Here is a 26692-nt window from a genome sequence, read left to right as displayed (position 1 = left end):
GTTATCCTCAAGTGAACATTATGTTATCCAGGTGTTGCTTCAAGTTCAGTGTTGCATTTTTGAGGAGAAGTCGTGAACCATGGACTTCCTCGAACATAAGTTTATTTCTTAAATTTATTATGTTTTCTCTATTAAAAAAACCCACACAGTTTGTGTTCATTTTTCTTGGTTGTGATATGAATAAATCACACACATTCATTAATCCATTTTTCCTGGAAACCCCATTTTACGTTTTGCTCAATTAACCTATAGCGTGTTTGGATTGCAGTCTGATTATTGTTGCATGCTTTACTGTTTTGATGTCTTGTTCTTGTCTCATTCTCCTTGTGTATTTGCAGTAGTAGTTCAATGCAAAAAGCAGTGCACCCTTTCAGCTGGCATACCCTTATGTCTCCATGCAAGTAAATTTACCCAAAAATAATTGGAGCAGGATATTAGTTAGAGTGTTTGAGCTAGTGCCTTGTAGTCATCTCTGCCTATACATCACAAGGAACACTATAGGAAAGCTTGTATGAATTTTTGCCTGGGTGAAGCACATACAAAGGCATATCATTATAATCATATCACTGACATAGCTGACAAAAAGCAACGTAGAGACAGAACTTTAGGAGCATTAAAATGCTTTGTCTCATTTGGTGCTCATGACAGATTTGCTGTTTTTCATGTTTTATCCTTAGTTTTGCTGATTTGGTTGCAACCTATTTCTAACCTGTTTTCTGTCAGCCCTGTTGTGGAAAGACCCCAAACCACTAATTCCTTACTACAGTAAGGTAATGGGACCTAGGAAGTTGTATTGTTAGATCACACATGAGAATTCAGGCTTTCAAAAATGATTTTGATAGATGCTTTATGGTCTAAAGTAGCCTTTTCTAACTTGGCGCCCTCCAAGTGTTTGATCTACAAATGGAATCATCTTCAACAATTTACCACAATGGTTCCCAATTAGGGGACCCCTGGGGGTCCGTGGGACACACCCAGGGGGTCTGGGGCACCATCCCCTGCAAGGGACTCACAGCAGCAGGTTGGGGGCTCTGTTAACTGCTGGACTTAGGGGAATGGCAACTGCACACGCCTCCCTCAATGGAGCAGTTTTACGGAGCCCCCACCCTGCCACCGGCTTGTGTGAGCCGTTGTTAGGGCAGGGGCTCTGTAAAACCGGTTGGCTGAGGCAAGGGCAGCCATGTGCTCCTCCGCCAAGCAGTTTGAAGAAGCGGAGGGAGAAACAAGCTGTATCGGTGCCTCGCCAATGCCGCTGGTTTCTCTCTCTGCTGGTATGAGGGCAGAGTGGGATGGCAGCTTCATTCAGCGGTAGATGTTGGTGAAACCACTGCTGCTCCTGAGTCCCTCTGGTACCAGCACCAGCTGGAGGGAGTCAAGTGTGGTGGTGGTTTCACTTGTGATATACTGTCAAGTGAAGCCGCCATCGCAGTCTGTCCCTCATACTGGTCCTGGACAATGTATCAGTACATCACCCAGTTCTATTTGGTGCAAAATGCAGCCTATGTGGGTTTTTTGTTCGTTCGTTTTCTGTGGGAAGCTATGTGGCTACATTTTGGAGTGGGAAGAAACAGATGTATGGTAGAATCCTAAAAAAATCAAAAGTTGGTTGTTCCTATTGGGTAATCAGCAAGAATAAAAACCTCACTCCAAATACTGTATTTAACTAATTAATCTATTTAAGCCAGGGATGAAACTTGGGCACAGGAGAACTATTATTATTATTATTATTATTATTATTATTATTATTATTATTATTATTATTATTATTACCAACATTACAAAATTCCAGCTGTTTTCTACTCAGTCTTCACCAATACTTTATCAAGCCCTGACCAAGCCCTCACCTATGTCTTTAAGGTGCAAGATCCCTCAGTTAGCAGAACCATATGCTGCAAAGTTTTGCTAAGATGTACCATATCAGACTACAAGTAAGGAATAGCATGTTTGAATATAAAAAGCAGTCTGCATATAGAACACTTGCAAGTTAGGAACACAGTTGCTTTTTAAAAATTGTGTTGTAGTGGAGCAATGGAGACAAGTTTTTCCTACTGTCTGGGGATAGGCAATTTGTGGTTATTTCACAGATTTTATGGTCTTTTTTTAAAGGATACCTAAAACCCTTTGCTTATTAGGGGCCACCCCACATTTTATCAAAAAATTGCTTTGCACAGGTAACTACCATAGAGTAATCAAAATTTTCAAAAGTAGCGGGGTCCATGGTTTGGCTTTTGAAAAGTAAGGGGTGGTGGTCCGCAATAATTAGTTAATTGGGAACCACTGGTTTACCATGTTGGCTAGGGCTAATGGGAATTGTACTCCAAAACATTTGAAGGGCACCACATTGGAAAAGTCGTCTTTATAGCATTATTCAGACACTTTGTTAAAGATTGTAAGTTTCAATAAGCTAAAATCCTCACTGAAGCTGAAGAGATGAAAAGAGGCATTCTTCTATAGGTGGCTAAAGGACATTTTTTCACTTCCAGATAGCAGCACAAGATTGGCTAAACGTCTATGGTGTGTCCTGTCCTCTGCTTTCTGGTCAAAGCTCCAGTCTGCTTCCTTTGCCTTCATTCTCCTCTCCCCTCTCCCCTTAATCTTGATCAAGCACCTGGGAAATGTGGTACATTATTATTGGAAGGAAAAGAAGGCAAGAAGTAGTAAGTTGTTCTTCCACAGGCAGGGAAAAAGTCAGCAGCCTTGAGGTGCTTTATGCCAGAAAACTGCTCTGCTTCCCATCCTCCCTATTGGACAGGAGTAGTAATGCATATGGTAGGGAAAAGCGGATAGATGAGGGTGACTTAGAGCTCACTGCCCAAGGCATGAATGGGAAAGTTGTGATTTTAATTTTCCTAGGCTTCCTCTTTCTGTCTTCCTCTTCACTTTTACTTCCTGCCTTCGCCCTTTGCAGAGATGTTCTCCTAACCTGCCACATTCTGCAAAGTGCTTACGTTTTCTGCCTACCTGCCTTCTTTTAGTATTTATTGTTTCCTTTCACCCATCTGTTTTCCTCCCAGTTAAAGAAAAGGCAAATATTTCCATTGTTTATTCCCCATGTCCTTACCTTGCCTATTCTCCTTGCTGTTGCAATGGCCCTGACAGACAGGAATGAAGGCAACCAACCAACTCTGTCAACCAGAGCACCACAAATCTGCAAAATGGGTACAAAGGGAAATGTAAGTCAGGCGTTTCCTACATCACTCAGAAAGCTTCCTCTGTGAAGCATGTGAATCCTGTGATACAGCCTGCCACCCCAGAGGCCATTCAATCTTGCCCCACAACTCCCAGTCTTAGCTGGCTAGAGGATTTAGACCATAAGGAAGAAACGAGCTTAGCATTCCAATGGGGGGCGTGGGGACGGCAGGCATAATATTTAGCAAAATCTTAAAGAAGAAAGCAGAATCATTCTCTCAGAACTATTGTATTAAACACACAGCCCATTTGCTTCATTTATCCCACCTCCATGAGGAAAAAGGCTGGGGCTCGCACAGTAGCGTGTTGGATCAAAGCATGTAGTATGTTGACCTACGAGTCACAGCGCTTATGTTCACCGCAACACACACTCCATAAGAGCCATGGCTATGTTCGCCTAGCTCTCTTCCAACAAAAGCATCACAGAAATTTGCACAGAGAGCCATTTGCAGAGCACTAAGTTTATTTATTAGATATTGCAAGCTGGACTTCCATGCCTCGGCAGAGGCAGCTTTTGGCAGGCGAGTTACAAAATATGTTACCACCAACATGAATGGCCGCTACTCTAGGCAGATACAGCTCTGATGTGTCCTGTAAGTGACTGGATCATGCTATGCTTGAGAATGGACCATTGGGCACTCACTGCAAGTGGGCTTTGTTTAGCTGCCGAGCAAGCATGTTACAACCACACCCCTTAGGCAATCCACTCACCAGAAGCTTTGCTAGTCATCTGAATCACATTTTCACAACCAACTTCTCCATTATCCTCTAAAAGTTTCCCTCTTCTACTGTAGGAAGGCAGTTGGAGAGATATGTCTCGGATTCCTGGAAAACAAGTCTAAAAGAGCTTATCAATGAATGAAAACTAAAGGGGAAGGAGGAAGCCTATGTGAATCAAAGACATGAGTTTCCTGCCTTGGGAAAATAGGGCATGTTTTATTCTGCTAGTGGCTGGCTCACTTTGCTGCCAGGAAAGGCCATTTACAATAAGTGCCCAAAGTTCCATTCTACTCCACTGTTATTCTATTGTTCTTCCAGGTTGCTGTGGTTACCCACTTTGTTGTATTGTACTAAGGACCAAGGGGTGCTGTTTTTGCCAAGCTCAGCTGAAGTCAGAACTGACTCTGTCTTCTGTCAAGAGGGATGTTATTTATTTATTTACAGCATTTGTGTCTCGCCTCTCCTTTTTGAAAAAAAAGCAGTTTGACCCAGCAATTAACAATAGGTTAATCATAAAATTACTAAAAACACAAAATAAAAAAGACAGGTGGTCATTAAAACAGTTAAATATTGCCCAGCATGTAAACAATTAAGTGCAAATCAAAAATAAACACAGGAGTAGTAGAACCATTTATATTCCCAAGCCCCTCCCAAACAAGAACGTTTAATGAGATTCACTTCTGGGAAAGCAAAGACTGCCCTATGGCTACTTCCAAGAACTGAAATGAATAGTAAATTTAAAAAGTCTTTTTCAAATACAGTGGTATCTTGGGTTACAAACACTTCGGGTTACAGACTCTGCTAACCCGGAGTAGTACCTCGGGTTAAGAACTTTGCCCCAGGATGAGAACAGAAACCGCACAGCGGCGGCAGCGGGAGACCCCATTAGCTAAAGTGGTACCTCAGGTTAAGAACGATCTCCGGAACGAATTAAGTTCGTAACCAGAGGTACCAATGTATTCAGACTCAATGATTATGCCTAGATCTTTCTACAAAATTTTTAGTTTTTGTTGACATTAGTAAAGCAAAGCAGTTTTTTTTAATAATCCCATTTAGTTAAGGACCAATATATTATGTATTGTAAAGACACTGCAATTTACTTTCACGGTGCTGTGCACTAAAATATTGGTGCATGTAATAACAAATAGCATGTTTCAGTACAATTTTATGAGAAATAAGGCATGAACATCATTTGAAAACTAATACTGCTTTAAAAAATCCTAGTTGACCTTACTTGTCTAGCTGTGGTGCTTTATTATGAAATATACATAATGATCACATGCAGACCTTGCCCTTAAAGCTTGTTTCCTTGAAGGGAGGCTGCCTGTGAGTCAAGAGTTACAGCAAATTTTTTGCTGTTACCTTATTTCCAATTATAAACTCTCTTGTTCCCAGTCCAACCATATGGGAGTTCATGTCATCGTTAATTTTGCTTTAATTTTCAAAACAAGCCGATCAGAACACTGGAGGAAAATGTTTTCTGAATCACTTGCGCAACTATTCATACCCCTTGCAAAGATATTGGGTTGAACTTTCCATGGTCCTACCACACATTGCTTGGTAATGTCTGTGTCTTGTTCCAGAGTAATACCTAGCTACAAGATCACAGACAAGTGCAGGCTTTATCAGTACTGAACTTTCAAAGAGACTTCTTTCAGCACTTTTTGGAATATAACAGGTTGTAGTTTTGACTGTTTTGCCTACTACAGGTGACCAACTGAGTGCCATACTGAATCCCATTCAGTCACGGCCTAGTCTCCCAGCTCCTTCCATCTTTGATCAAGCTGCAAAACCTCCCTCTTCCCTAGTCCACAGCCCATTTGTGTTTGGACAATCCCTTTCCTTCCAGCAACCTCAGCCACAGCTTCAGAGTAAGTCTGTCAGCCTTTCCTGCCTCATCAGCCCATTTCTGAAGCTTTACCATTGCTTGCATACCGGTAACAATCTTAGTTGCTTTCTAGCTATTGATCATCCATCAATGCACCTTCTGATTCTCCCGACCCCTGTTTTATTTTGGCTTTCCATGACTTTGAAGCAAATATCAGTCTTCCCATAGTAATTAGAGACTACTGCATTGACCTTTTGCATTTTTTCTGTAGTGTTGAAAAATATATTTATACATTTTTTTAACCAAATCCTTTGGGATTTTAATTAAATTACAGGGTTTCAAATACTCTTGCAGTAACACTTTAAAATATCTCTTGGTACTCCTTGAGCACACAAGCCTTATGCAGTTAAATCCATTCATTTCTATATCCATTCATTTCTATTTAGTATTAATTTAGTATTTAGTATTAATAAAGCTGATGATGATCCCACCCTTCATAAATGACGTACTGAGAAGCTTCACCACTAACAATTCTGGAAGATAAGACCGTTATTTTTTCCATTAAGTTGAAGATGGTTGTAGTATCACATAGTAGTAGTAATATAGTTCTAGTGTCACAGCTCATTTAGCTAACATCAGGTTGTTTCAGTAGACATATCTTAGAATCATAGAATCTTAGAGTTGGAAGGGACCCCTAGGGTCATCTAGTCCAGCCCCCTGCAATGTAGAAATTTCAGCTAAAGCATCCATGACAGATGGCCATCCAACTTCTGCTTAAAAACCTCCAAGGAAGGAGAGTCCACAACCTCCTGAGACTGTTCTTCTGCCGAACAGATCTTATTGTCAAAAAGTTCTTCCTGATGTTTAGTTGGGATCTCTTGTAATGCGGGTGGCGCTGTGTGTTAAACTACAGAGCCTAGGGCTTGCCGATCAGAAGGTCCAGTGGTTCGAATCCCCGTGACGGGGTGAGCTCCCATTGCTCGGTCCCAGCTCCTGCCAACCTAGCAGTTTGAAAGCACGTCAAAGTGCAAGTAGATAAATACTTGCGGGAAGGTAAACGCCGTTTCAGTGCGTTGCTCTGGTTTGCCAGAAGCGGCTTTGTCATGCTGGCCACATGACCTGGAAGCTGTACGCCGGCTCCCTCGGCCAATAATGCGAGATGAGTGCCGCAACCCCAGAGTCGGTCACGACTGGACCTTATGGTCAGGGGTCCCTTTACCTTTAGCTTGTAGCGCGAAGCCATGGGTTCGAATAAAATCTTGTGGGTTCATATAATGTCCCAGCTGCTGTTTCCAGTTTATTTTTCTTTGCAGCTAGAGAATAACAATAATCTGCTGCTTTAGTTTAGGCTTTAGTTTATGCTTGTTTTCAAAGAATTATTTGTTTACTCTTGAGAAGTAGTTGTGCCAGTTGATACCTTCTTCCCATCAATTGGGAGCACCAGAAGAAACTGACTTATGGATCAGAGTAAGAAACACTGCGGAACCGAAGGCCTCTCCTCAGTTTGCCCTTTGATCTAGACTTTGGGAATTAGAAGATTACTTTTAAAATGCCAACATAGATTTGTGAGCATTCTTCCTCTCTTCATGCACCTGCGTCTATAGTTGATCTTGAGCTATCTGGAGATATCATAGATGCCAAGCTTACAGAGGCCGAGAATCTGTAGAAATTGTTGCCATTGGATTATCTGCTTTGGGAGAGTAATCCAGAAGCAGCCTCCTTTTCCATTGTTCTCTGGTTATCAAGACCCTTAAATGTATCAACACACAGGCAGCTGTGGGCCTAGACCCTTTTCAGAATGGCCCTGTATTCATTCATTCATTCATTCATTCATTCATTCATTCATTCACTATTTAAGAACCTTGGAGAGCTCATCCAGCACAACAGCATGGAGAAGAACTTCAGGACTCGGAATCATTTTCAGAAAGTGACAATGAGAGGGAGAAGCCACAAAGAGGGTTGATTCCTCCTTGACTTAATCCAAATGCATGAGGTAGTGGTGCTGCTGCTCAGGTTCTTCTGATTTTTCTGTGGAAGGGGAAGGAAGCCTCAACTAGGAGGAATTACTTCATATGATGTAGAGAAAATGGCTAGCACCTTCTGGAGTCCAGGACATCCAATCTTATGACTACCAACACCTATGCTTGGTAGTTACATTTGAAGGTGAGATGAGTAGCAAAGCAAGGGAGCTACTTTATCACAAGCACCTCATTTGCTTCATTCCACACCACTGTTTTCAGACGGGAGATTCTAGCATCCATTGTGGCAGTCACCCAAGTGAGGCAATTTCCCCTCATAAATACGTGCGTCTCTATCACATTGGCATACCAAGATCCTGCAGTTTATCTATCAGTATTACATTTGCCATTGGGATTTATTCATGGCGCTAAGACCCTCTACCAAGGTTCTGGTGGTCTTGAATATTACTGTTGTCTTGTCACTCCCATTCTTTACCTAGTTGCTTTCATCTCATCTTTCTCACATGGCAGAGTTCTATGGCTCTTTTTGAGAATGAGGATGAACTTAAAAAGTTTGTAGAATATGGACAGCTTCAAAAGAAGATCAGACAAATTCCTGGAAGATAAAGCTGCAAGCCACTATGCCTATGTTCTGCCTCCACTGTTGGAGACTGTGAGCTTCTGAATGTAATTTGCTAGGAATCACAAGTGGGGAGAGTGCTGTTGTGCTTAGGTCCAGCTTTCGAGCTTCCCAAAAACATATAGCTGGGCGCTGTGAGAGCAGGATTTCAGAAGAAAATGTCCAGTGCCTCCCACTTCAACCTCACTTAAGCAGATAATGCCTCGGATACTTTTATCTTGTTGATCCTCAGATTTTTGTCTTATTTAGAAACCTGAAGAAAATGTAAATGGTATTTTGTAATTGGAAAAATAGTTCATCTTCTGCTAGATCTTTGGCTTTTTGACTTGAGGATTGTATTTTTGTGTGTGAAACAAGACACTTCCTTAAAGTCTTCATAAAATGTCTACTGTAATAGTGGTGACTTGTCTAATAGCTTTCCAAAGTATCTCAGTCACGTCAAACTAAAGGGACTCATTTGAGTTCAGTTCTGGCAAAAAGTGAAAGTTCCTGAGACACTTTGGGACACCTTGTGCATGAGCTTCCAAAAATGAGAACCTATTATCAGCACATATCTAACGTAGGATCTTTCCTTTAGTTCCCCTTGTTGTGGTCCTGAATAAATGCCTTCCTCTGAAACCTGTATTTGTGTTGGGAGGAATGCCAATTCCCAAGTAAGGGTTTCCCCCTCCCCCTTCAAAGTAAGTAACAACTTCAGAAGAAGAATATTCCTCAGGACTGCAGTAGTGGAGGAAAGTAAGTCTCCCTTCCATGCTTGCTTTGATCCTCTTCATTATCACCCCACTCAGCAGATGTAATTTGATCAGCACCTGAGAAACAAAGGCAGATTTAACATCATGTGTTAAGCTAAGTTTGGCCCTCAGTTGATGAGGGTAGAGCATTCAATAAAACAACCTGCTTATGTGATAACATAGAGCACAATACCAGTTTTACATTTTGTGACATTAATGTTTTTTGGCCAAATTAAAGTGCAGCCCTTTGTATGTTTACTGGGAAGTAAAATAACACTGTGCTCACCCAGGCTTACTCTCTGCTCCTATTTTAGTCTTATTTATTCCCTACAACATGTGTACTGTTAACCCCTGCAAATGTGTGTTATATGAGAAATCTTAACAGATTTACAACTGATTTTAATTTTTTTTATCATGACTCTGATCCAGAGAGCTTTATCTCATGCGCACGTGAGCCAGCAGCCAGCAGCCATACATGAGTCCAAGGAGGCCTTAAACTTGTTCACAGGAATCCCCTATGCAGCATGGCAAACTGGTTTTGAAACAGCGTTTGATATGGGGGTTTGATATGGGGATAACAACCATAAAACTAGGATAGCACCATCAACAGACAAAAAATGGGGCGGGGGGTGGGGACAGGTGTTAGAAATGTACTTAATCTATTTTACTTTTAGAAGCAACTATTTTACTTTTAGAAGACAACTGAAGGGAAGTTTAGGGAAGTTTTTAATGTTTGATGCTGTACTGTTTTTAATATTCGGTTGGAAGCCGCCCAGAGTTGCTGGGGAAACCCAGCCAGATGGGTGGGATTTTAATAATAAATATTATTATTATTAATAATAATAATAATCATAGTAATGAATTTGAAAATTTTCTTCCTCAAGCACAGTGTAATTACATGAATAGGATAAAGGATAAAAATGCAAAATGTAAGAAAATGCTATATGCTCTTATAAGCTCATATTTAATAATAATAATTAATTAATACCACACCCATCTGGCTGGGTTTCCCCAACCACTCTGGGCGGCTTCCAACTGACTATTAAAAACAATACAGCATCAAACATTAAAAACTTCCCTAAACAGGGCTGCCTTCAGTTGTCTTTTAAAAGTAAAAAAATTGCTTATTGCCTTGACATCAGCTGGGAGGGTGTTCCACAGGGTGGGTGCCACGACCGAGAAGGCCTGGTTCCCTGTAACCTCACTTCTCTCAGCGAGGGAACTGCCAGAAGGCCCTCAGTGCTGGACCTCAGATAAGAATAATAATGTTTCCTTTTTGTAAAATGTGCCACGGAAATTAAAGTGTAATGAGATGTATGTTGTCATTAAACAAATTAAAAATAGGTCCTAAAAATTAATTACGGTAACCAAATTAAAAATAGGTCCTAAAAAAGAAACAACCCCCAGAAATAGACTTTCATGCCAGTGAAAAAAGCCTGGTTTGTAGGATGCAAAATATAACCGTACACTTCTTTTTTGAGCAGAGGTCACCCCAAGAATAACATTATATTAGCAAAAGCCAAAAACTTGAGGCTGGACAGGAACATTCTTTATGAAATACCCAAAGTTCCAACAAGTATCAAAAATAGAATAAACCTGTTGAAACTATACTGAAGTACATTTCTAGCACCTGGAATTCTTTTGGTTCCAGTCGTAGGCTTGGGTCCTGATAGCAGACTTTTTAGATCTGCTTCTGTTTATAGTAAAGCAGAAGTTTCTTTTTCCTGAATGCAAGATTTTCCCTTCTGAGCAGACATTTTGCCCCAAGAATAGTGTGCCTTAAGGGGGGGCGGCGGCCCTTCTTAGAGCACAAAAGAAGGTTCTAGGTAAAGCAGGCCTCCTTTAGAAAAGCAGAACCCCGTAAGCCTAGAATGAGAATAGTAAGTGTGTTGAAAATAAATGATTTGTAATAAGGCAAAACAAAAAGATTTCATCATTTATTACTCAAACGTTTGGTTAGCCTGCAAGCTATTGTTGTAGAAAAATTTGGAGTTGGCTTTTACTGCCCAACACTCCATTAAGGGATTCAGTGTCCCCTAAGTCTTAGAAGGGACCCAGGTGGCGCTGTGGTTAAACCACTGAGCCTAGGGCTTGCTGATCAGAAGGTCGGCGGTTCGAATCCCTGTGACGGGGTGAGCTCCCGTTGCTTGGTCCCAGCTCCTGTCAACCTAGCAGTTCGAAAGCACGTCAAAATGCAAGTAGATAAATAGGAACCGCTACAGCGGGAAGGTAAACGGCGTTTCCATGTGCTGCTTTGGTTTGCCAGAAGCGGCTTTGTCATGCTGGCCACATGACCTGGAAGCTATACGCAGGCTCCCTCGGCCAATAATGCGATATGAGCGCGCAACCCCAGAGTCGGTCACGACTGGACCTAATGGTCAGGGGTCCCTTTACCCTTTACCTTTAAGTCTATTATTGGTCAAATGGGGTGGAGGCAGGATTCAGTGAAAGAAAGGAAGATCTTTATTTCCTATTGCAACAGTGCCCCTGCCCCTTTGCAAGGAGGTGAGAACCAAGTATAAAGTGTGCAAGAACCAACACTATAGATTGGCGTAAATTCACCTATTGCATAAGCTATTGGCCTTGTTTGTATGTCACATTAAACTATAGTTTAAAGCAAACTGTGGTTCAGTGTTAATTACCAGCATACTAGTGCATGCTTTTCAAATGTTCTCACACCATTCCTCCCCTGCTGCAGACAAAACAAACCAGAGTCTGATTTTTGTCATGTTATCTAAACCTGAGCTTATGGCTTGTTTCTCTTCAAGCAAACCATGAATGTAAACTAATGTTTGTTCTTTGATTACTACTCATTGTTTCGTGGGAAACAAACCATGATAGTGAGTTCAGGCAACATGCAGCATGATGCCGAGGGTTCACATTAATCCATACCTTGTTTTAGATCGCATTGAAATGTGACATGTTAACTGGGCCATTGTCAGCAAAATACTTTGTCTTTTAGTTCAATTAGTGTTATGCTATATGACTGAAATAGCAAAAGGACGTTGGAAAAAGACACACACATCCCGGTTCAAGAATAACAAATAATTCATGTTCTCAGGGCGGTAATTTCTTTGTGCAAAAGTTCGATTTTGTATGCAAATGCAATGCCAGATAATGAAAAAGTATGTTCACCTAAGCTTATGAAATAATACTCAGATCTGTCAAACAACATGTTTGGTTTCAATGTACCCCTGCTTCAGTAACAACAGCAAAATCAATCAATGAGCAGAACAAAGCAAAGCCATTCATTAGCTGCTGTTTCATTATTATTATTATTATTATTATTATTATCATTATTATTATTATTATTATTATATAATCAACCATTTGCTTCCCATGAGAATTTGGGCTGAGGTTTTCCCTAATGTTGTCTTGAAAAATAACATTAATTTATTATTTTGGAGAAGAGTAACAACTAGAACATTTATTTATTTTTAATCCTTAAGCGTAAGCTAAAAATGAATTTGATTATGCTGCAGGAAAGTTGTGTCTCATCAGAATTGCTTGCTTTGCTTGTTTTATCTTTGCTATTTCCCCATTGAATCTATGCTGCTTCTGTGCCACTGTTTTCCACTATAGAAACTCCATCCTGCTGCCTTGCTTCTCGTGAGCGCATTTACAAAAGTAATGATGTAGCTGGCCCTGCTTCTGCTATTTCATCTCTCTCTCACAAGCTAAAGGGTGGGTATGCATGCCATTGTAGACAGGTTATTCATAATTTGTTGGAAATCCATAAGTAAATGTTTTCCTGCTGAGCACCCCATTTCATTCACTTGAAAAAGGTTTGCTGTTCTTAAGTGCAATAATTTAATGACTTACTATAAATGTGTGGTATCACTACTCAACATTCATAAACATGTGGTTCAGAAATCACTCCAGTAGCATTCGGAAATATGTGGAAATGATTATTTGCCTCCTTGTGGAAAGGGAAGTAATGCAATATATTTATTTTAATTTACAGTGAATAAAATGATTTAGTGTCTTGTTTATATCTAAGCAAAAATAGAATAGCATTCTTTACATACTTGAGACACAGTGTGCTTTTATTTGGGGGGGAGTACAATGGAGAAGCATTATATGTGTTCATTTATTTACTAATTTATTTTTAAAATAATATTTATATCCCATTTTATAGCCCCACGGGTGTCCCAAAGTAGCTTACAGAAGATTTTCAGAGTAAAAGCACACTCAAATTTAATACAGAAACAGAAATTGCACCATGTCCATATAAAATCAGGATTATTTAAGCAGCATTCCCAACCCTTCCCCCTGTCCTTTCCTGATGTTAAGCCAGGCAGGAACTCCCTCCAAGTTCCTCAGTGACAAGTGAGTAGGACTGAGCATCTAGATCTCACTTTAGATCACGGTGGAATTGGTCTTGCCTTTATAGCAATAGCTGTGGTGAACATGACTTTTGCAGATTATGTCTCTAAGCTGTTCTTTAAATTGTAATTGATACTTTTGATGTATATATTTTAGCCAGTTGTAGGTTGTCAGATGAGCAAGGTTTAAGAACCTTGATACTAGATAGTGCAATTCTGTTTAATCTAGTCACTAATTGTTTTGGTAAAGTTATGTCAGTTAAAAGAAAAAAGGCAGGACATTAGCCTTTTCTCTGTGTCTTCTTGAGGTAGTGTTTTTATGTATAGACTGTTGTTTTGAATATGTACATAGTAGTCCTAGTTGCAATCTCCTTCCTGTAGGAGGCAGTTAGTACTACAACTTTTTAGCAGGGAGACCCTCATATAGGCTTGAATCCAAGGGTCATTTCTGCTCCTGTTCCTAATTCTGCTAATTCCCCAGTTGCACTGCGTCCTCCCACCCTGTCCAATTCCATTCCATTCTAGAAGATCTGTTGACCCTCAGAAGCAGTTTGGTGTATATCAAGGAGAAGTCAAGATAGTCGCACTGTGCTGAGTTCTCATGCTTTTCTGAATCCAACCAATAAAGTATTGAGCTCACTGTTTTCTCTCTCCTATCTCTATCTATCTATCTATCTATCTATCTATCTATCTATCTATCTATCTATCTATCTATCATCTAGTATAATACCATTCTCTACTCCTATCCTGCGTTGTGATCTTTTGTATTATAAATGAGCACTTTCCCTTTAATGTCATTCTAAAATGTGCCATACAGGTGACAGAGTGAATTTCACTGCAGCTGCTAGACCAGTTTCTCCAGCAGGGAAATCTGATATGGCATCGAAGTACAGAGCGGACAGCAGGTCATCTAAACCTGATAGCCGTATGAGCCACCAAGCTACAGACCAGAAGAAGCCCAGGAATATAGAGAGCTTATCTGCGAGCGAATCATTGATGCTAAAATCTGACACTGCAAAACTGAGGTCAGATTCACACAGCAGATCATTATCTCCAAACCACAACACTCTGCAAACCTTAAAATCTGATGGAAGGACAACATCTGGTCTGAGGGCAGAATCTCCAGGGCCAGGAACTCGATCATCTTCTCCAAAGACTATCTCAGCAGGGAAATCTTGCACATCTGGTGTCGGTTCTCGCCGTTCCTCATCTCCTCACGAGAAGACCCTGCCTCAGAAACCTTCAGCCCCAGTGAAAACAAAGCTTGATCCTCCTCGGGAGAGATCTAAGTCAGATTCATACACACTTGACCCAGACACCCTCCGCAAAAAGAAAGCACCCCTAACAGAACCACTGAGGGGAAGGTCCACGTCTCCCAAACCAAAAATTGTTTCGAAAGATGGGAAACCTGCGGCTGAAACCGAAAACCGAGCCCCTTCCCCTCACGTTGTGCAAGAAAACCTTCACAGTGAAGTTGTTGAAGTCTGTACTTCCAGTACCTTAAAGACCAATAGCATTACAGACAGTACTTGTGAAGATAACTCTGAATTCAAGAGCGTGGACGATTGCTCAAACAAAGTTCATTTCAGCATAGGAAAAGCACCGCTGAAAGATGAGCAAGACATGAGAGCATCTCCCAAAGTGAGCCGCAAATGTGCAAATAGGCATACAAGACCCAAAAAGGAAAAGTCCGTATGCCTTTTCAAAGGCGATGGCTCCAGACCAGTAGAGCCTGCCAAACAAGCAATGTCTCCGTCTGTGGCTGAATGTGCCCGGGCTGTCTTTGCTTCTTTCCTGTGGCATGAAGGAATAGTCCACGATGCAATGGCCTGCTCGTCTTTTTTGAAATTCAACCCAGAACTTTCGAAGGAGCACGCACCCATTAGAAGCAATCTTGGCCAACAGCCTGCAGAGGAAAAAGAAACCAAGCTGAAGAATAGACATTCCCTGGAAATATCTTCTGCTCTGAATATGTTTAACATAGCCCCTCATGGGCCTGACATATCAAAAATGGGCAGCATAAACAAAAACAAGGTCCTCTCTATGCTTAAAGAGCCTCCTCTTCATGAACGATGTGAGGATGGAAAAAGTGAAGCTACCTCTTTTGAAACTACCAGTCACCATCCTATGAAGTCCAAGTCTCCTCTTCCTTTAACCCTTCAACACCTGGTAGCCTTCTGGGAAGACATTTCTCTGGCAACAATCAAGGCAGCTTCTCAGAACATGATTTTTCCAAGCCCCGGGTCCTGTGCTGTGTTGAAGAAGAAAGAAAGCGACAAAGATGGCAAGAAGTCCAAAAAGGAAAAGAAGAAGAAAGAAAAAGCGGAGGCCAGACCGAGGGGAAATCTCTTTGGTGAAATGGCTCAGCTTGCAGTGGGAGGACCAGAGAAAGATACCATCTGTGAACTGTGTGGGGAATCCCACCCATACCCAGTGACGTACCACATGAGACAAGCTCATCCAGGTAAGATGCTCATTTCACAAAAGTGATTTATTTATTTTTGCATCAGGCAAAGGACCCTTGCTGCATATGGCAAAGAGAATGGGAACCGACCCAGAGGTGTTTGAGAGCTAAACTATAGACATGGTGGCAGCAGTCGTGTTTTGTTTCATCATGTGTTCACCCTGTTCATGTAAAAACCAAAAAAATGTGGGATCTGTATGGGTGTGGGGACCTGAACTGGGTAGGAGGGACAACACACCTTTTGATCACTACATTGTGATCTTGCAGTAGATACCTCAGACTTGAACTTTACTGCACATCAGCTGATGCATGGTGATTTCAACCCTGCTTTCTGTAGGATTAGGGAACTCAGCTCTGCAGCTGACCTAGCCACGTCTCTGTCTGCCCCACACCTGACATCGCATATTGTGGGACAGGTGGGTATGGATTGTGGGGAATCCCTTACAGGCCAAATTGAGACCTGCGCTGGCCTAAATTTGGCTCACAGGCCAAAGGTTTGCAACCCCTGCTTTGAAGACTCTGCTCTCTCTGACTATATAGCCAGACAAACCAAATAATGAATTTAGAGCTTACTATTAAACATGACTTCATTATTTTAAGGTTGTGGCCGCTACGCTGGTGGACAAGGCTATAACAGCATTGGACACTTCTGTGGAGGATGGGCTGGCAATTGTGGCGATGGTGGCATAGGAGGAAGCACATGGTACCTAGTCTGTGATCGGTGCAGAGAAAAATACCTCCGTGAAAAGCAGGCAGCAGCAAGAGAAAAGGTATTTTTAATCTGTTTCTTGCTATCTATAGCAAGACTGTGAAGTTTCTGCAGGAATGCCCTCTAGGAATAATGTACCTTTGTTCTCCTTACACCAACCTAGGTGTGCTCTGACTGCGTTATTCCCTACTGTACCGGGAAGTCTGAGAACTCACTGGGCTTTGGGGTTGCAGAAAGTGCATCTTGCATCTAATACTGCACTTCACGCGTATACCTTATATCCAGATTGTAAATGGCCGTTTTCTTGACTGACTGTATGAATTGCTTTCAGAAGACCAGGAAAGCAAGCTTTTATAAGTTGGAAAATAGTTCTTTCTTTCAGGCTGCCCATGCCATTAAAAGACTGAAATAGAAGTATGACAAGCAAGACAGTGGCTAACATAGCTGCCAAGTTATCCCTTTTTTAAAGGGATTTTCCCTTATGCTGAATAGGCTTCCTCGCGAGAAAAGGGAAAACTTGGCAGCTATGGTGGCTAACGATCACACAAAATATGGGCTAGTAAATTTAATGAACTTACTTGCAATACTGCTGTTTACTGGGCTAAAATCAAAAAGTCAAAAATGGGAAAATAATGTGATCCTTAGACCTGCATTTGTCATCTGCCACAGTCACAGAACTGTCACATTTAGGTGTACTGAATTCTTAGTGCTCCCATTTTCCACATGTGACACTGAAAGAGAGAAAACTATGCATTTATAGTAGGGGTTGCTGGTTCTGCTATCAATTCTGTGTTGTATCTGTGGAATGCAAGAATAATTTCTTACAAAGGCATATAAGCTGTTCTAAGCCCGAGGGAGATGCTATCCTGAGAGGCCAAGATTGCCCTCTATGTGATACTAGGAATAGAAGTTCACATGAAGCAAACTTCCACTTTCAATTGCACATGCTGGTTGAGTAGTGAAGAAGGGATGAAGTATAAGCAGTGGAGCTCTGGTATAAGGTGAGCTAAAGCTGCAGTGCGTAGCAAGGGTATTGTTCCCTCTTGTTTGACCCTGAAGTCCCACTGCCATGGTCACGAAGAAGCATTATTTGTCTCCCTGTAGGTCAAACAGTCTAGGAGAAAGCCAATGCAAGTTAAGACACCTCGTGCCTTGCCCACTATGGAAGCCCATCAAGTGATCAAAGCAAATGCATTGTTCTTGCTGGCCTTGAGCAGTGCAGCTGAGCCCAGTATTCTGTGCTACCACCCTTCCAAACCATTCCAGTCACAGCTTCCGAGCGTCAAGGAAGGCATCTCGGAGGATTTCCCTGTTAAAATGACTTGTCTCTATCTTCAGACGTTAGCAAGGTAACAATAAACAAATACACATATTGACCCCCTCCCAAATGTGCCTTAATACCATTAATAACTCTGCTTTTCTAAAATGCATTTACTTTGTCTTGAGATAGCAATAACTTTAAAACTCAAAATTTACTGTATTGGTGTTAAGGGTAATCATTATTGCTATTAGGGCAAGGATTCCTAGTTTAAAGAAGCAATCTGTTAATTAATTGGAATCACTAATTATAATCATTAACTTTGTGTGTGTTAGATTATTTTCAGTAAATAACATTCAGCTCTTTCAAGCATGGCTGCAGGTGGGTTTTAAAGTTTTTAAAAGCACATGTTAACTGTCTTGATGATTTTTTTACTATATTTACCTTCCTATCAGTCAATGCTCTTCCAAAGAGATCTAGCTCATTTCTGAGTGTCTGATGTTCCTTTAGATGTCTGTACTTTAAGAAGCCTGTTTGCAGTACTGAACTTTGTGTGTGTGTGCGCACGCACAATCACATAGCATTCAGACCACTTTAAGAGTTCATTGGGCACGATGGAGTGAATATCCTCCGAAGATATAGAATGTAAAATCTCATAAGAAAATAGACTATACTGGAAGTAACAGATTATGGCTGGAGTCCATTTTGTCTTTGCTTCCACAAAGAGAAGCAGCTGGATTCTTTCCAGAGATCTTATTGAATTTCCAGGTAAGATCCTTTGCTGGGAGTCCTGCTGCTGAACCTCCCTTCCTTGGAAAAGGGTGCATACTCAGATGGCACTTGCAAGGTTTGTGTATTTTGAACCTTGCTGACTTGTTGCTCAGCCTGTCATCCCACCCAGCCTTTACCTCTCAAATTAGGAAAAAGGGGAGTTGTAAAAGGAGACAATAATTTTGAAAGCTTCCAAGATGGATCAGAACTTAAATGTACAGGCATTTAGCCTGTGTGGTGGCATGCTTTTGACGAGCTAGTGTCTTTGGACAGTTAGTTGAAATACGATGTCCCAGGTGTGTTTAGGTAACCATTAGGCAAAATGATAGTAATATATCATTTTTTGTTTGGTTTATGAGATGATTGGTTGATGACTGACTGGACCAAATAAGCCCTGGCTTTACATAACATGTGGTGTCTAATTCTTTTCAGACATCATCATGAAAACTTTGTTGGCTATCAAGACGACAACCTCTTTCAGGATGAGATGAGGTATTTGCGCTCAACTTCAGTACCTGCACCTTATATATCTGTTACTCCTGATGCCAGTCCTAATGTCTTTGAGGAGCCAGAAAGTAACATGAAATCCATGCCACCAAGGTATTCCAATGTGTATGTTAGTATGTGTTGGTGTGCTGCTAAACTGTGATTTCTTTATTTGTTTGCAATTCTTTATAACACTACTTTGAAAAAAAGCATCAAGAGACCATCTTATTATACTTACTGAAACCAAGGATAGTGTGAAGAATAATTTATGTTTACCACCTTTTTTATAAGCTCAAGAAGAAACTCTGATTTCTTGCCCTAACCTTCATGAGCTTTCATCTAGGGTACTGGTAATCTAGTAAAAATGGTAATGTAATGTCTGACATAAAAACTCTTAAAAGGTTTATAGAGTCTATAATTTTGTCAGAAATAGGGCTGTTGATTGTTTCATTCTAGATAAGCTTAAACCTTGCTGCTGAACATCTTAGAATTTGCAAGATATTTTTTAATTTTCTGTGGACCAACACAGACATAATGCTTCCCATCCCTGAATTAAAGCCCTCTTCCATGCAAAAGCCTCTTAACCACAGTATGTGATCATTTCTGCACAATGGTTAATGCTAATCAGGGTTCACTCCTAAACTGAAATCTGTTTTGGAAACCTTAGAAATCCAGGAGCAAGAAATGGTTGATAGAACTCACGAGCTTTCCCCTGTTTGTTACTAGGAGATATACTTAAATTATTGGGTTGCTAAAATGCATATACCTATAAAGGTGTTAATTAATGCACTGTCATCTTTCTAGTTTAGAGACTAGTCCCATCACAGATACAGATTTAGCAAAGCGCACAGTTTTTCAAAGGTCGTATTCAGTCGTTGCATCGGAATATGATAAACAACATTCCATTTTACCTGCACGAGTAAAGGCTATCCCCAGAAGGAGAGTCAACAGTGGAGATGCAGGTAAGAATATAAACTTTGCCAGCTGTGATAATATTTTACTATGTGTGTGCATGTATATGCTACTTTGCTTCTTAGTGGTTTCGGTGCAATCCCAAGTATGAGTTTTGGTGCAGAGCACCAATCAGAACTTTCTAGAGTTAAGTGACAGAGGCTTTGGCATGAAGACTGCCCCCAGTCATCACAACACGTTCTCAAAGAGACATGGCTGGTGCCTTCTTGCTTCTTTCCATCTTGGCCCTCACCTTAGTAGCTTCAGGAAAAGCTGTTCTTTTGAAAGAGTATGAGTTAGGCCCATTTTTCTTCTTCATTTGTTTCTTTATTTTCTCCCTCCGGTGTTCTTCTTTGGCATTTAATTTTATTTTTGGTCAGTATTGATTCAGTGAGCCCCTTCACCATTATGCACAATGGACACTGCCCCCCTTTAAGTGTTCAGCTTTCTGATTGTCCACAATGCACAGCACATCCAAAAGCAGTGTCTGTCTGAGCCAGAACATCCAAAGTGTAATATCTGATGAATGTAAAAGGTTGCAGCCAAACTGTTTGCCTGAGAATTAAGATACCCATTCAGTATAACCAACAAGTAATGTTTAGCGTTAAGTGGTACGTCAGATTATTTGTACAAGTTTCTGCTTTCAGTAAATTAATACTAAGACACTAACCTTCTTAGTATATTATTAACTCTCTAATATGTATGTATTTTTATGCTTTTAAATAGAAGTGGGGTCCTCTCTCCTGAGACATCCATCTCCTGAACTTTCTCGGTTAATCTCCGCCCACAGCTCTCTTTCCAAAGGAGAGAGAAATTTCCAATGGCCTGTTCTGGCATTTGTAATCCAACATCATGACTTGGAGGGACTTGAAATTGCAATGAAACAAGCTTTAAGAAAATCAGCTTGCCGGGTGTTTGCTATGGAGGTATTTAGTGCCTTAATTATCATCCGAATCAGTGTCACATCAGTAATTCATTCTCTTGGTCATAGCATTTTTCCCAAAGTGTTTTATCATGATGTGTGAATGTAGGCAGCTGGACTTAACTTCTGAGTAAACTTGCTTAAGTGTGCTAGGTTAAGGTATCTAGAATGCCATCTATTTCTGGTTCCTCTGTATAGCTAGCTGCCTTAGTTGCACATACATTGCTATCAGAATACAGTCAAACCTCATGATACGTCCGCTTCAGGTTGCGTGTTTTCATCTTGCGTCCCGCGGCAACCCAGAAGTACCGGAATCGTCCGTAACACAAGGTTCCACTGTACTGACTTTTCTCTAAATGTGACTAACAACCAGTACATGCAGTTTATGCAGTTACTTGCATTTCAGTTCAACACCTGTCACTCCCATGACAGGTTTTCTGTTTTTCTTACTACTACTACATCATCAGCCAGCTAACTGCAGATGTCTGTAAAAATAATAATGACAGTGCCCAACATGTGTCTAGATTGTCTTTCTATCATGGATTGCACAAACTGCACGTGTTTTCTACAAAATACTATTGCATCCTCTAAAATTTGGAATCGCCCCTCCAGTTTTCCTCTGCACTTAAACTTCTCAACTTTTATGTTTCTAGGCTTTTAACTGGCTTCTCTGCAATGTCATTCAAACAACATCTCTTCACGATATTCTGTGGCATTTTGTGGCTTCTCTGACTCCTGCCCCTGTGGAGCCAGAGGAAGAAGAGGATGAAGAGAACAAAGCAAACAAAGAAAATGCTGAGCAAGTAAGTTGAAGTGCTTGCAACTTATAGTTCACTGTGTTGATGTACTATGGAACCAAGTGCATCACCTTTTCCCAATCACCTAATATTATCTCAGCAGACTATAATGCCTGTGAACACAGTGTTTCAGTGAAGATTAAAAATAAATACAGTCATACCTCGACATCCGAAGGTTTCGACTTCCGAAGTCAAAGCCTCTGGAAGTCCTCCCGGCATGCGCGTTCTGCGCCTGCGCAAAGCGGCGCGCACGGTTGGCACATGCGCAGAAGCGCAAAAACGCACTTCGCATATGAACCGTAGCGGCGCTTTGACAACCGCAAACCTCGACTTACGAAGGCGACCACAGAACGGATCGTCTTCGTAAGTCGAGGTACCATTGTAAATAAGAATTTCATCAGTTTTCTGTTTAACAGGCAGGTTACAACATTTGTAAGAAAAGTAGTTTTGATTATTTTTAATCTGAATTCATTGTGACAAATGACCAATTTATACCAGCAAAGCATAAAATAGATAGCATTCTCTATATAAGACAAAACTAAAATAAAAAATAGAAAGAATATTGACTTAATATTGATCAGAACCGTAAGCTAAATCATGTGACTTTTGTCAGAGTCCTCATCTTAATTGCAGTGCAGAAAAAAACAAACTATCATGTTGCAATATATGTGGGTGTGTAATTAAGCAGACGCCTATTAATTTTATTAAGTTATGCATATACAATTTTGAAAGCTTTTTTTCTTATTGTAATAGAGCCTCAGATGGTTAACATAATGAGAACAGCTAGACCAGGGGTCCCCAAACTACGGCCCCCGGGCCGGATGCGGCCCAATCGGCCTTCCAATCCGGCCCGCGACGACCCCCGCCGCCCGCTGCCGCCGCCCGCTCTCACGGCGCGCGGCGCAGCGGCGATCTAAAAAATCGGCAAAAAATCGCCGAAAATCCTTTGTGCGCATGCGTACGGGCCTCTCCCGACCCGGAAGAGATCATTTCTGGTGCACTTCCGGGTCGGGGGAGGCCCATACGCATGCGCACAAGCGATTTTCGCCGGTTTTTTTCCGCCCGTGTGCGTGTGCGCATGCGCACGGGCGCGCACTCCCCCGCCCTCCGGCCCGCTGCGCGCGCACTCCCCTGCCGTCCGGCCCACCGCGCGGTCGGCGCGGCGGGCACCGGCCCGCCGCTCGGTAAGTCTGGGGACCCCTGAGCTAGACTGAGTGTGCCCTTACTTCAAGAGGGCAGCTGTTCAGATGTAACTTACGCAATTTGAATTTCAGGAAAAGGATACAAGAGTCTGTGAGCATCCATTGTCCGACATAGTGATTGCTGGTGAAGCAGCTCATCCTTTGCCCCATACTTTCCACCGTTTGCTACAGACCATCTCTGACCTCATGATGTCTCTCCCAAGTGGAAGTTCATTGCAACAGATGGCTCTGAGGTAGGTGCTAGATACAGAAAATCTCCTTTAAAAATTGAGCAGAGGGAAAGTAAACATATACCTGTATATAAAGCCTTTTTTCCATTTGGTTCATTGGATGCATTTAAACTGGAAAAGGGTGGTTATTAACTTTTTTTTTTCAGATGCTGGAGCCTCAAATTCAAGCAATCAGATCACCAGTTTCTGCACCAGAGCAATGTCTTTCACCACATTAACAACATTCTGTCCAAATCTGATGATGGAGACAGTGAAGAAAGCTTTAGTATCAGTATCCAGTCTGGCCTTGAAGCTATTAGTCAGGTAAGTCGTATCTCCCAAGTTTCCATGGAGGCAATAGAATAGATGAGCATATCTGACTAATCAGAAATGCATACAGTCACTTAAAAAAGTTTCAGAAGTTTCACAAGTTGATATTTCTCATTTGTGTAGACTAGCGGTTTTCAACCAGTGTGCCATGGCACCCTGGGGTGCCTTGAAGGATGGTCAGGGGTGCCCATCCTCTGATGGCCTCTTGCATCTCTGCCTCCCAAAGGCTTGCACAGCTGTTTGTTGTAGCAGCCCTGGCTACAAGCTCCACAGGCAAATGGTGCCTCTGGGAGGCACCTCTCTTTGGGGGGTGGGGGGTGGTGAAGCTCAGAGACCAGGACTCCCAAGGAGAGAGGAGAGGAGGCTGAGGGAACACAGCACAAGGGAGGGTGATCGAAAAAGGGTGAGAGGCTGCCAGCTCTGCAGGCAAGGGGTGACATAATTGGGCTCCTGAGCCCCACAGGGGTGCTGCAGAAAGAATGTGGTTGGTCAAGGGAGCTGTGGACTTAAAAAGGTTGAAAACCTCTGGTGTAAACCTATGGGAGGAAATACAGGTTGTGATATGTGGCTAAATGGTGTCAGATAGCTGTATCTGATTTTTGGATGTGCTGTCTAGTCTATACACATGTTAATAGAATCAGTGTCTTTATTCTTACTTTACTTTTTAAAGAGAACCTTCAAACTCAAAATCCCTGTCTCATTTCATACCTGCCCTTCATTTAAAGTAATCAAGAAAGAATGGTTTGTACCACAGGAGTGACATGCTTTTTTTGCTTGTGTTTTTTTTACCTCTTTGACTCTGGAAACTCCACTGTTTTGACAGGAATCATGTATAGTGATTTGTCTAAAAGACTTAACCAGCATCGTGGATATTAAAACGTCAAGTCGCCCAGCCATGATTGGTAGTTTGACAGATGGGTCAACAGAAACCTTCTGGGAATCTGGAGATGAAGATAAAAATAAGACTAAAAACATTACCATTAACTGTGTCAAAGGAGTTAATGCTCGCTATGTGTCTGTCCATGTTGACAACTCACGGGATCTTGGGGTAAATCATATTCTGTGTCCTATTTCTACATGAATTTTGTTGAAACAAAGAATAGCAGAACTTGCGTGTTCTCATAAATTTGCACTGCTGTAGAGAGTGTAGTTATAAAATAGAGTTAGATCACGCTGTATCAAACGTTCTCTGTCCGCTTACGCAAGGGCTCTTGAGCTAGTGGATGGGTGAATTTTAATGTTGTGCAACAGAGCAGTCCAATGCCACAGTTGCACTATTGTAAATGCATTGTGCAGTGAAGTTACCAGCAAACAGTCTACCACTGTCATGAAGCATTTCACCAGTGGAACAAGCATGCTGCTAAGTTACTTTAATTTAGTTACTACAGTACTTTGAATACAACCCATAGGATTGAGTTATAAAACCCTTGGTTTAGAAATGCAGGGATCGTGAATTCAAAAAGAGAATCCTTTATACATCATCCTGCATATAGTGCAGACCTACAGAAGTGAGTTGACAAATTATAGAATTGATAGCTTCAGTTGATTTAAACATGTGAGCCGACCCACATGAAAATGCTGAGCTCTAAAGTTGTTTGGCTATCAGAGCTCTGCTTTTCTTCACTATCTAGTTTCATAAAATTACATATATTCATGTCCTGCACTTTAAGCTGTGTTGTTAGTCTTATCAACACATTTAAAAACTTCTTTTTGTTTTTGTTTCATTCTGTCATCTGTAGAACAAAGTGACTTCAATGACCTTTTTAACAGGCAAGACTGTGGAAGATCTTTGCAGAATAAAGCAGGTAAATAACTAGTTTAATTATGAAGAAGAGTGCATCTTAATTCTTAAAGAATGTATGGTACTAGTTGGAATGTTATAGTTGCTTTGTATACTGCTGTTTGAATAATAATAATAATAATAATAATAATAATAATAATAATATATTATTTATACCCCGCCCATCTGGCTGAGTCTCCCCAGCCACTCTGGGCGGCTCCCAATCGAGTGTTAAAAACAATACAGCATTAAATATAAAAAACCTCCCTAAACAGGGCTGCATTCAGATGTCTTTTAAAAATAGGATAGCTGCTTATTTCCTTGACATCTGATGGGAGGGCATTCCACAGGGCGGGCGCCACTACCTAGAAGGCCCACTGTCTGGTTCCCTGTAACCTCACTTCTCGCAATGAGGGAACCGCCAGAAGGCCCTCGGCGCTGGATCTCAGTGTCCGGGCTGAAATCAGTGAACAACATTAATAGATGTTTAAAAAAAACATACAGTAAAAGTGTGATACATAGAACAGCTCAATGAAAACAAGTATAAATAAGATAGCATCAAAATTCTATCAAGCATGCCGATTATGTAATAGGATCTGATTACCATTAGGCACAGCATATTGGTGGTGGCAGAAATCTTTCATTCTATCTGGCTTCTTTGCAGGAGTAATATGTATTTAACATGCCATTCAAGGGACTTGTTTTACAAAATCTCCATAACTGAACATTAGATACCCTTGGATCATATTTGTACTATGTCTCTGGAAGAAACAAATAGACATGTGGGAAATGAACAAATGCCTTCCACCTCCTTATGTTTTGCATTTTGTCCCTTATACGTGCCTATAATAAAGGATCAGATGGCTGCAGAAGCTGAATACTGTTACAGTTTTAAATTGCCCAGTCCTGTGTACAAAGGAGGGGGGGAGGTGCATATTTAATCTAATTAATATTAACAGTTGTTTTGGGTTGACATTGGTTGGTTTGAAAGCTCTGTCTGTGGTGATAACCCATTCACACATGCCAGCCCTCAACTGTTGAATGTGGATGCGTGAATCAGACTATTAAATATTGGCTTTTGAACTAGTTACTTGTAAAGGCAAGTCATTAGTTGTATGTGTGCCCCTACCACCATTACCTTACAAATCTGTCTTTACATTCCTGTGTACTAGGTTGACTTGGATTCAAGGCATATTGGCTGGGTAACCAGTGAGCTTCCTGGTGGAGATAATCACATCATCAAAATTGAATTAAAGGGACCAGAGAACACTCTCAGAGTTAGGCAAGTGAAAGTGCTGGGATGGAAGGATGGCGAAAGCATCAAAATAGCAGGCCAGATCTCAGCAAGTGTAGCTCAGCAAAGGAACTGTGAAGCTGAGACGCTGCGGGTCTTCAGACTTATTACATCTCAGGTGAGACACT

The 26692-nt window shown here is 41.3% G+C and overlaps 1 protein-coding gene across 30 annotated transcripts in view; it reads left to right on the top strand.

Annotated features, from left to right (window-relative positions):
• MYCBP2 (MYC binding protein 2) overlaps positions 1–26692 on the top strand; it is a 130829-nt gene that overhangs the window by 89621 nt on the left and 14516 nt on the right. For 11 of the 30 annotated variants that reach the window (XM_088667503.1, XM_088667497.1, XM_088667495.1 and 8 more), the window contains 12 exons: positions 14209–15855; positions 16456–16625; positions 17669–17913; positions 19026–19193; positions 19884–20041; positions 20757–20956; positions 21606–21755; positions 23024–23184; positions 23328–23484; positions 24314–24538; positions 25230–25295; positions 26443–26682. In XM_088667503.1, coding sequence (XP_088523629.1) covers positions 14209–15855; positions 16456–16625; positions 17669–17913; positions 19026–19193; positions 19884–20041; positions 20757–20956; positions 21606–21755; positions 23024–23184; positions 23328–23484; positions 24314–24538; positions 25230–25295; positions 26443–26682 — 3587 coding nt within the window. Of the gene's footprint in view, positions 1–5618; positions 5781–12648; positions 12751–14208; positions 15856–16455; positions 16626–17668; positions 17914–19025; positions 19194–19883; positions 20042–20756; positions 20957–21605; positions 21756–23023; positions 23185–23327; positions 23485–24313; positions 24539–25229; positions 25296–26442; positions 26683–26692 lie in introns of all 30 variants that reach the window. The other 19 variants (XM_060273333.2, XM_060273339.2, XM_060273338.2 and 16 more) reach the window with 4 other exon arrangements.

The sequence above is a fragment of the Zootoca vivipara genome, chromosome 4, assembly GCF_965207765.1.
Source record: "Zootoca vivipara chromosome 4, rZooViv2.hap1.1, whole genome shotgun sequence".
NCBI lineage: Eukaryota > Metazoa > Chordata > Lepidosauria > Squamata > Lacertidae > Zootoca > Zootoca vivipara.
Note: the sequence above shows the minus strand (reverse complement) of the source record. Positions and strands in the feature narration are given on the sequence as shown.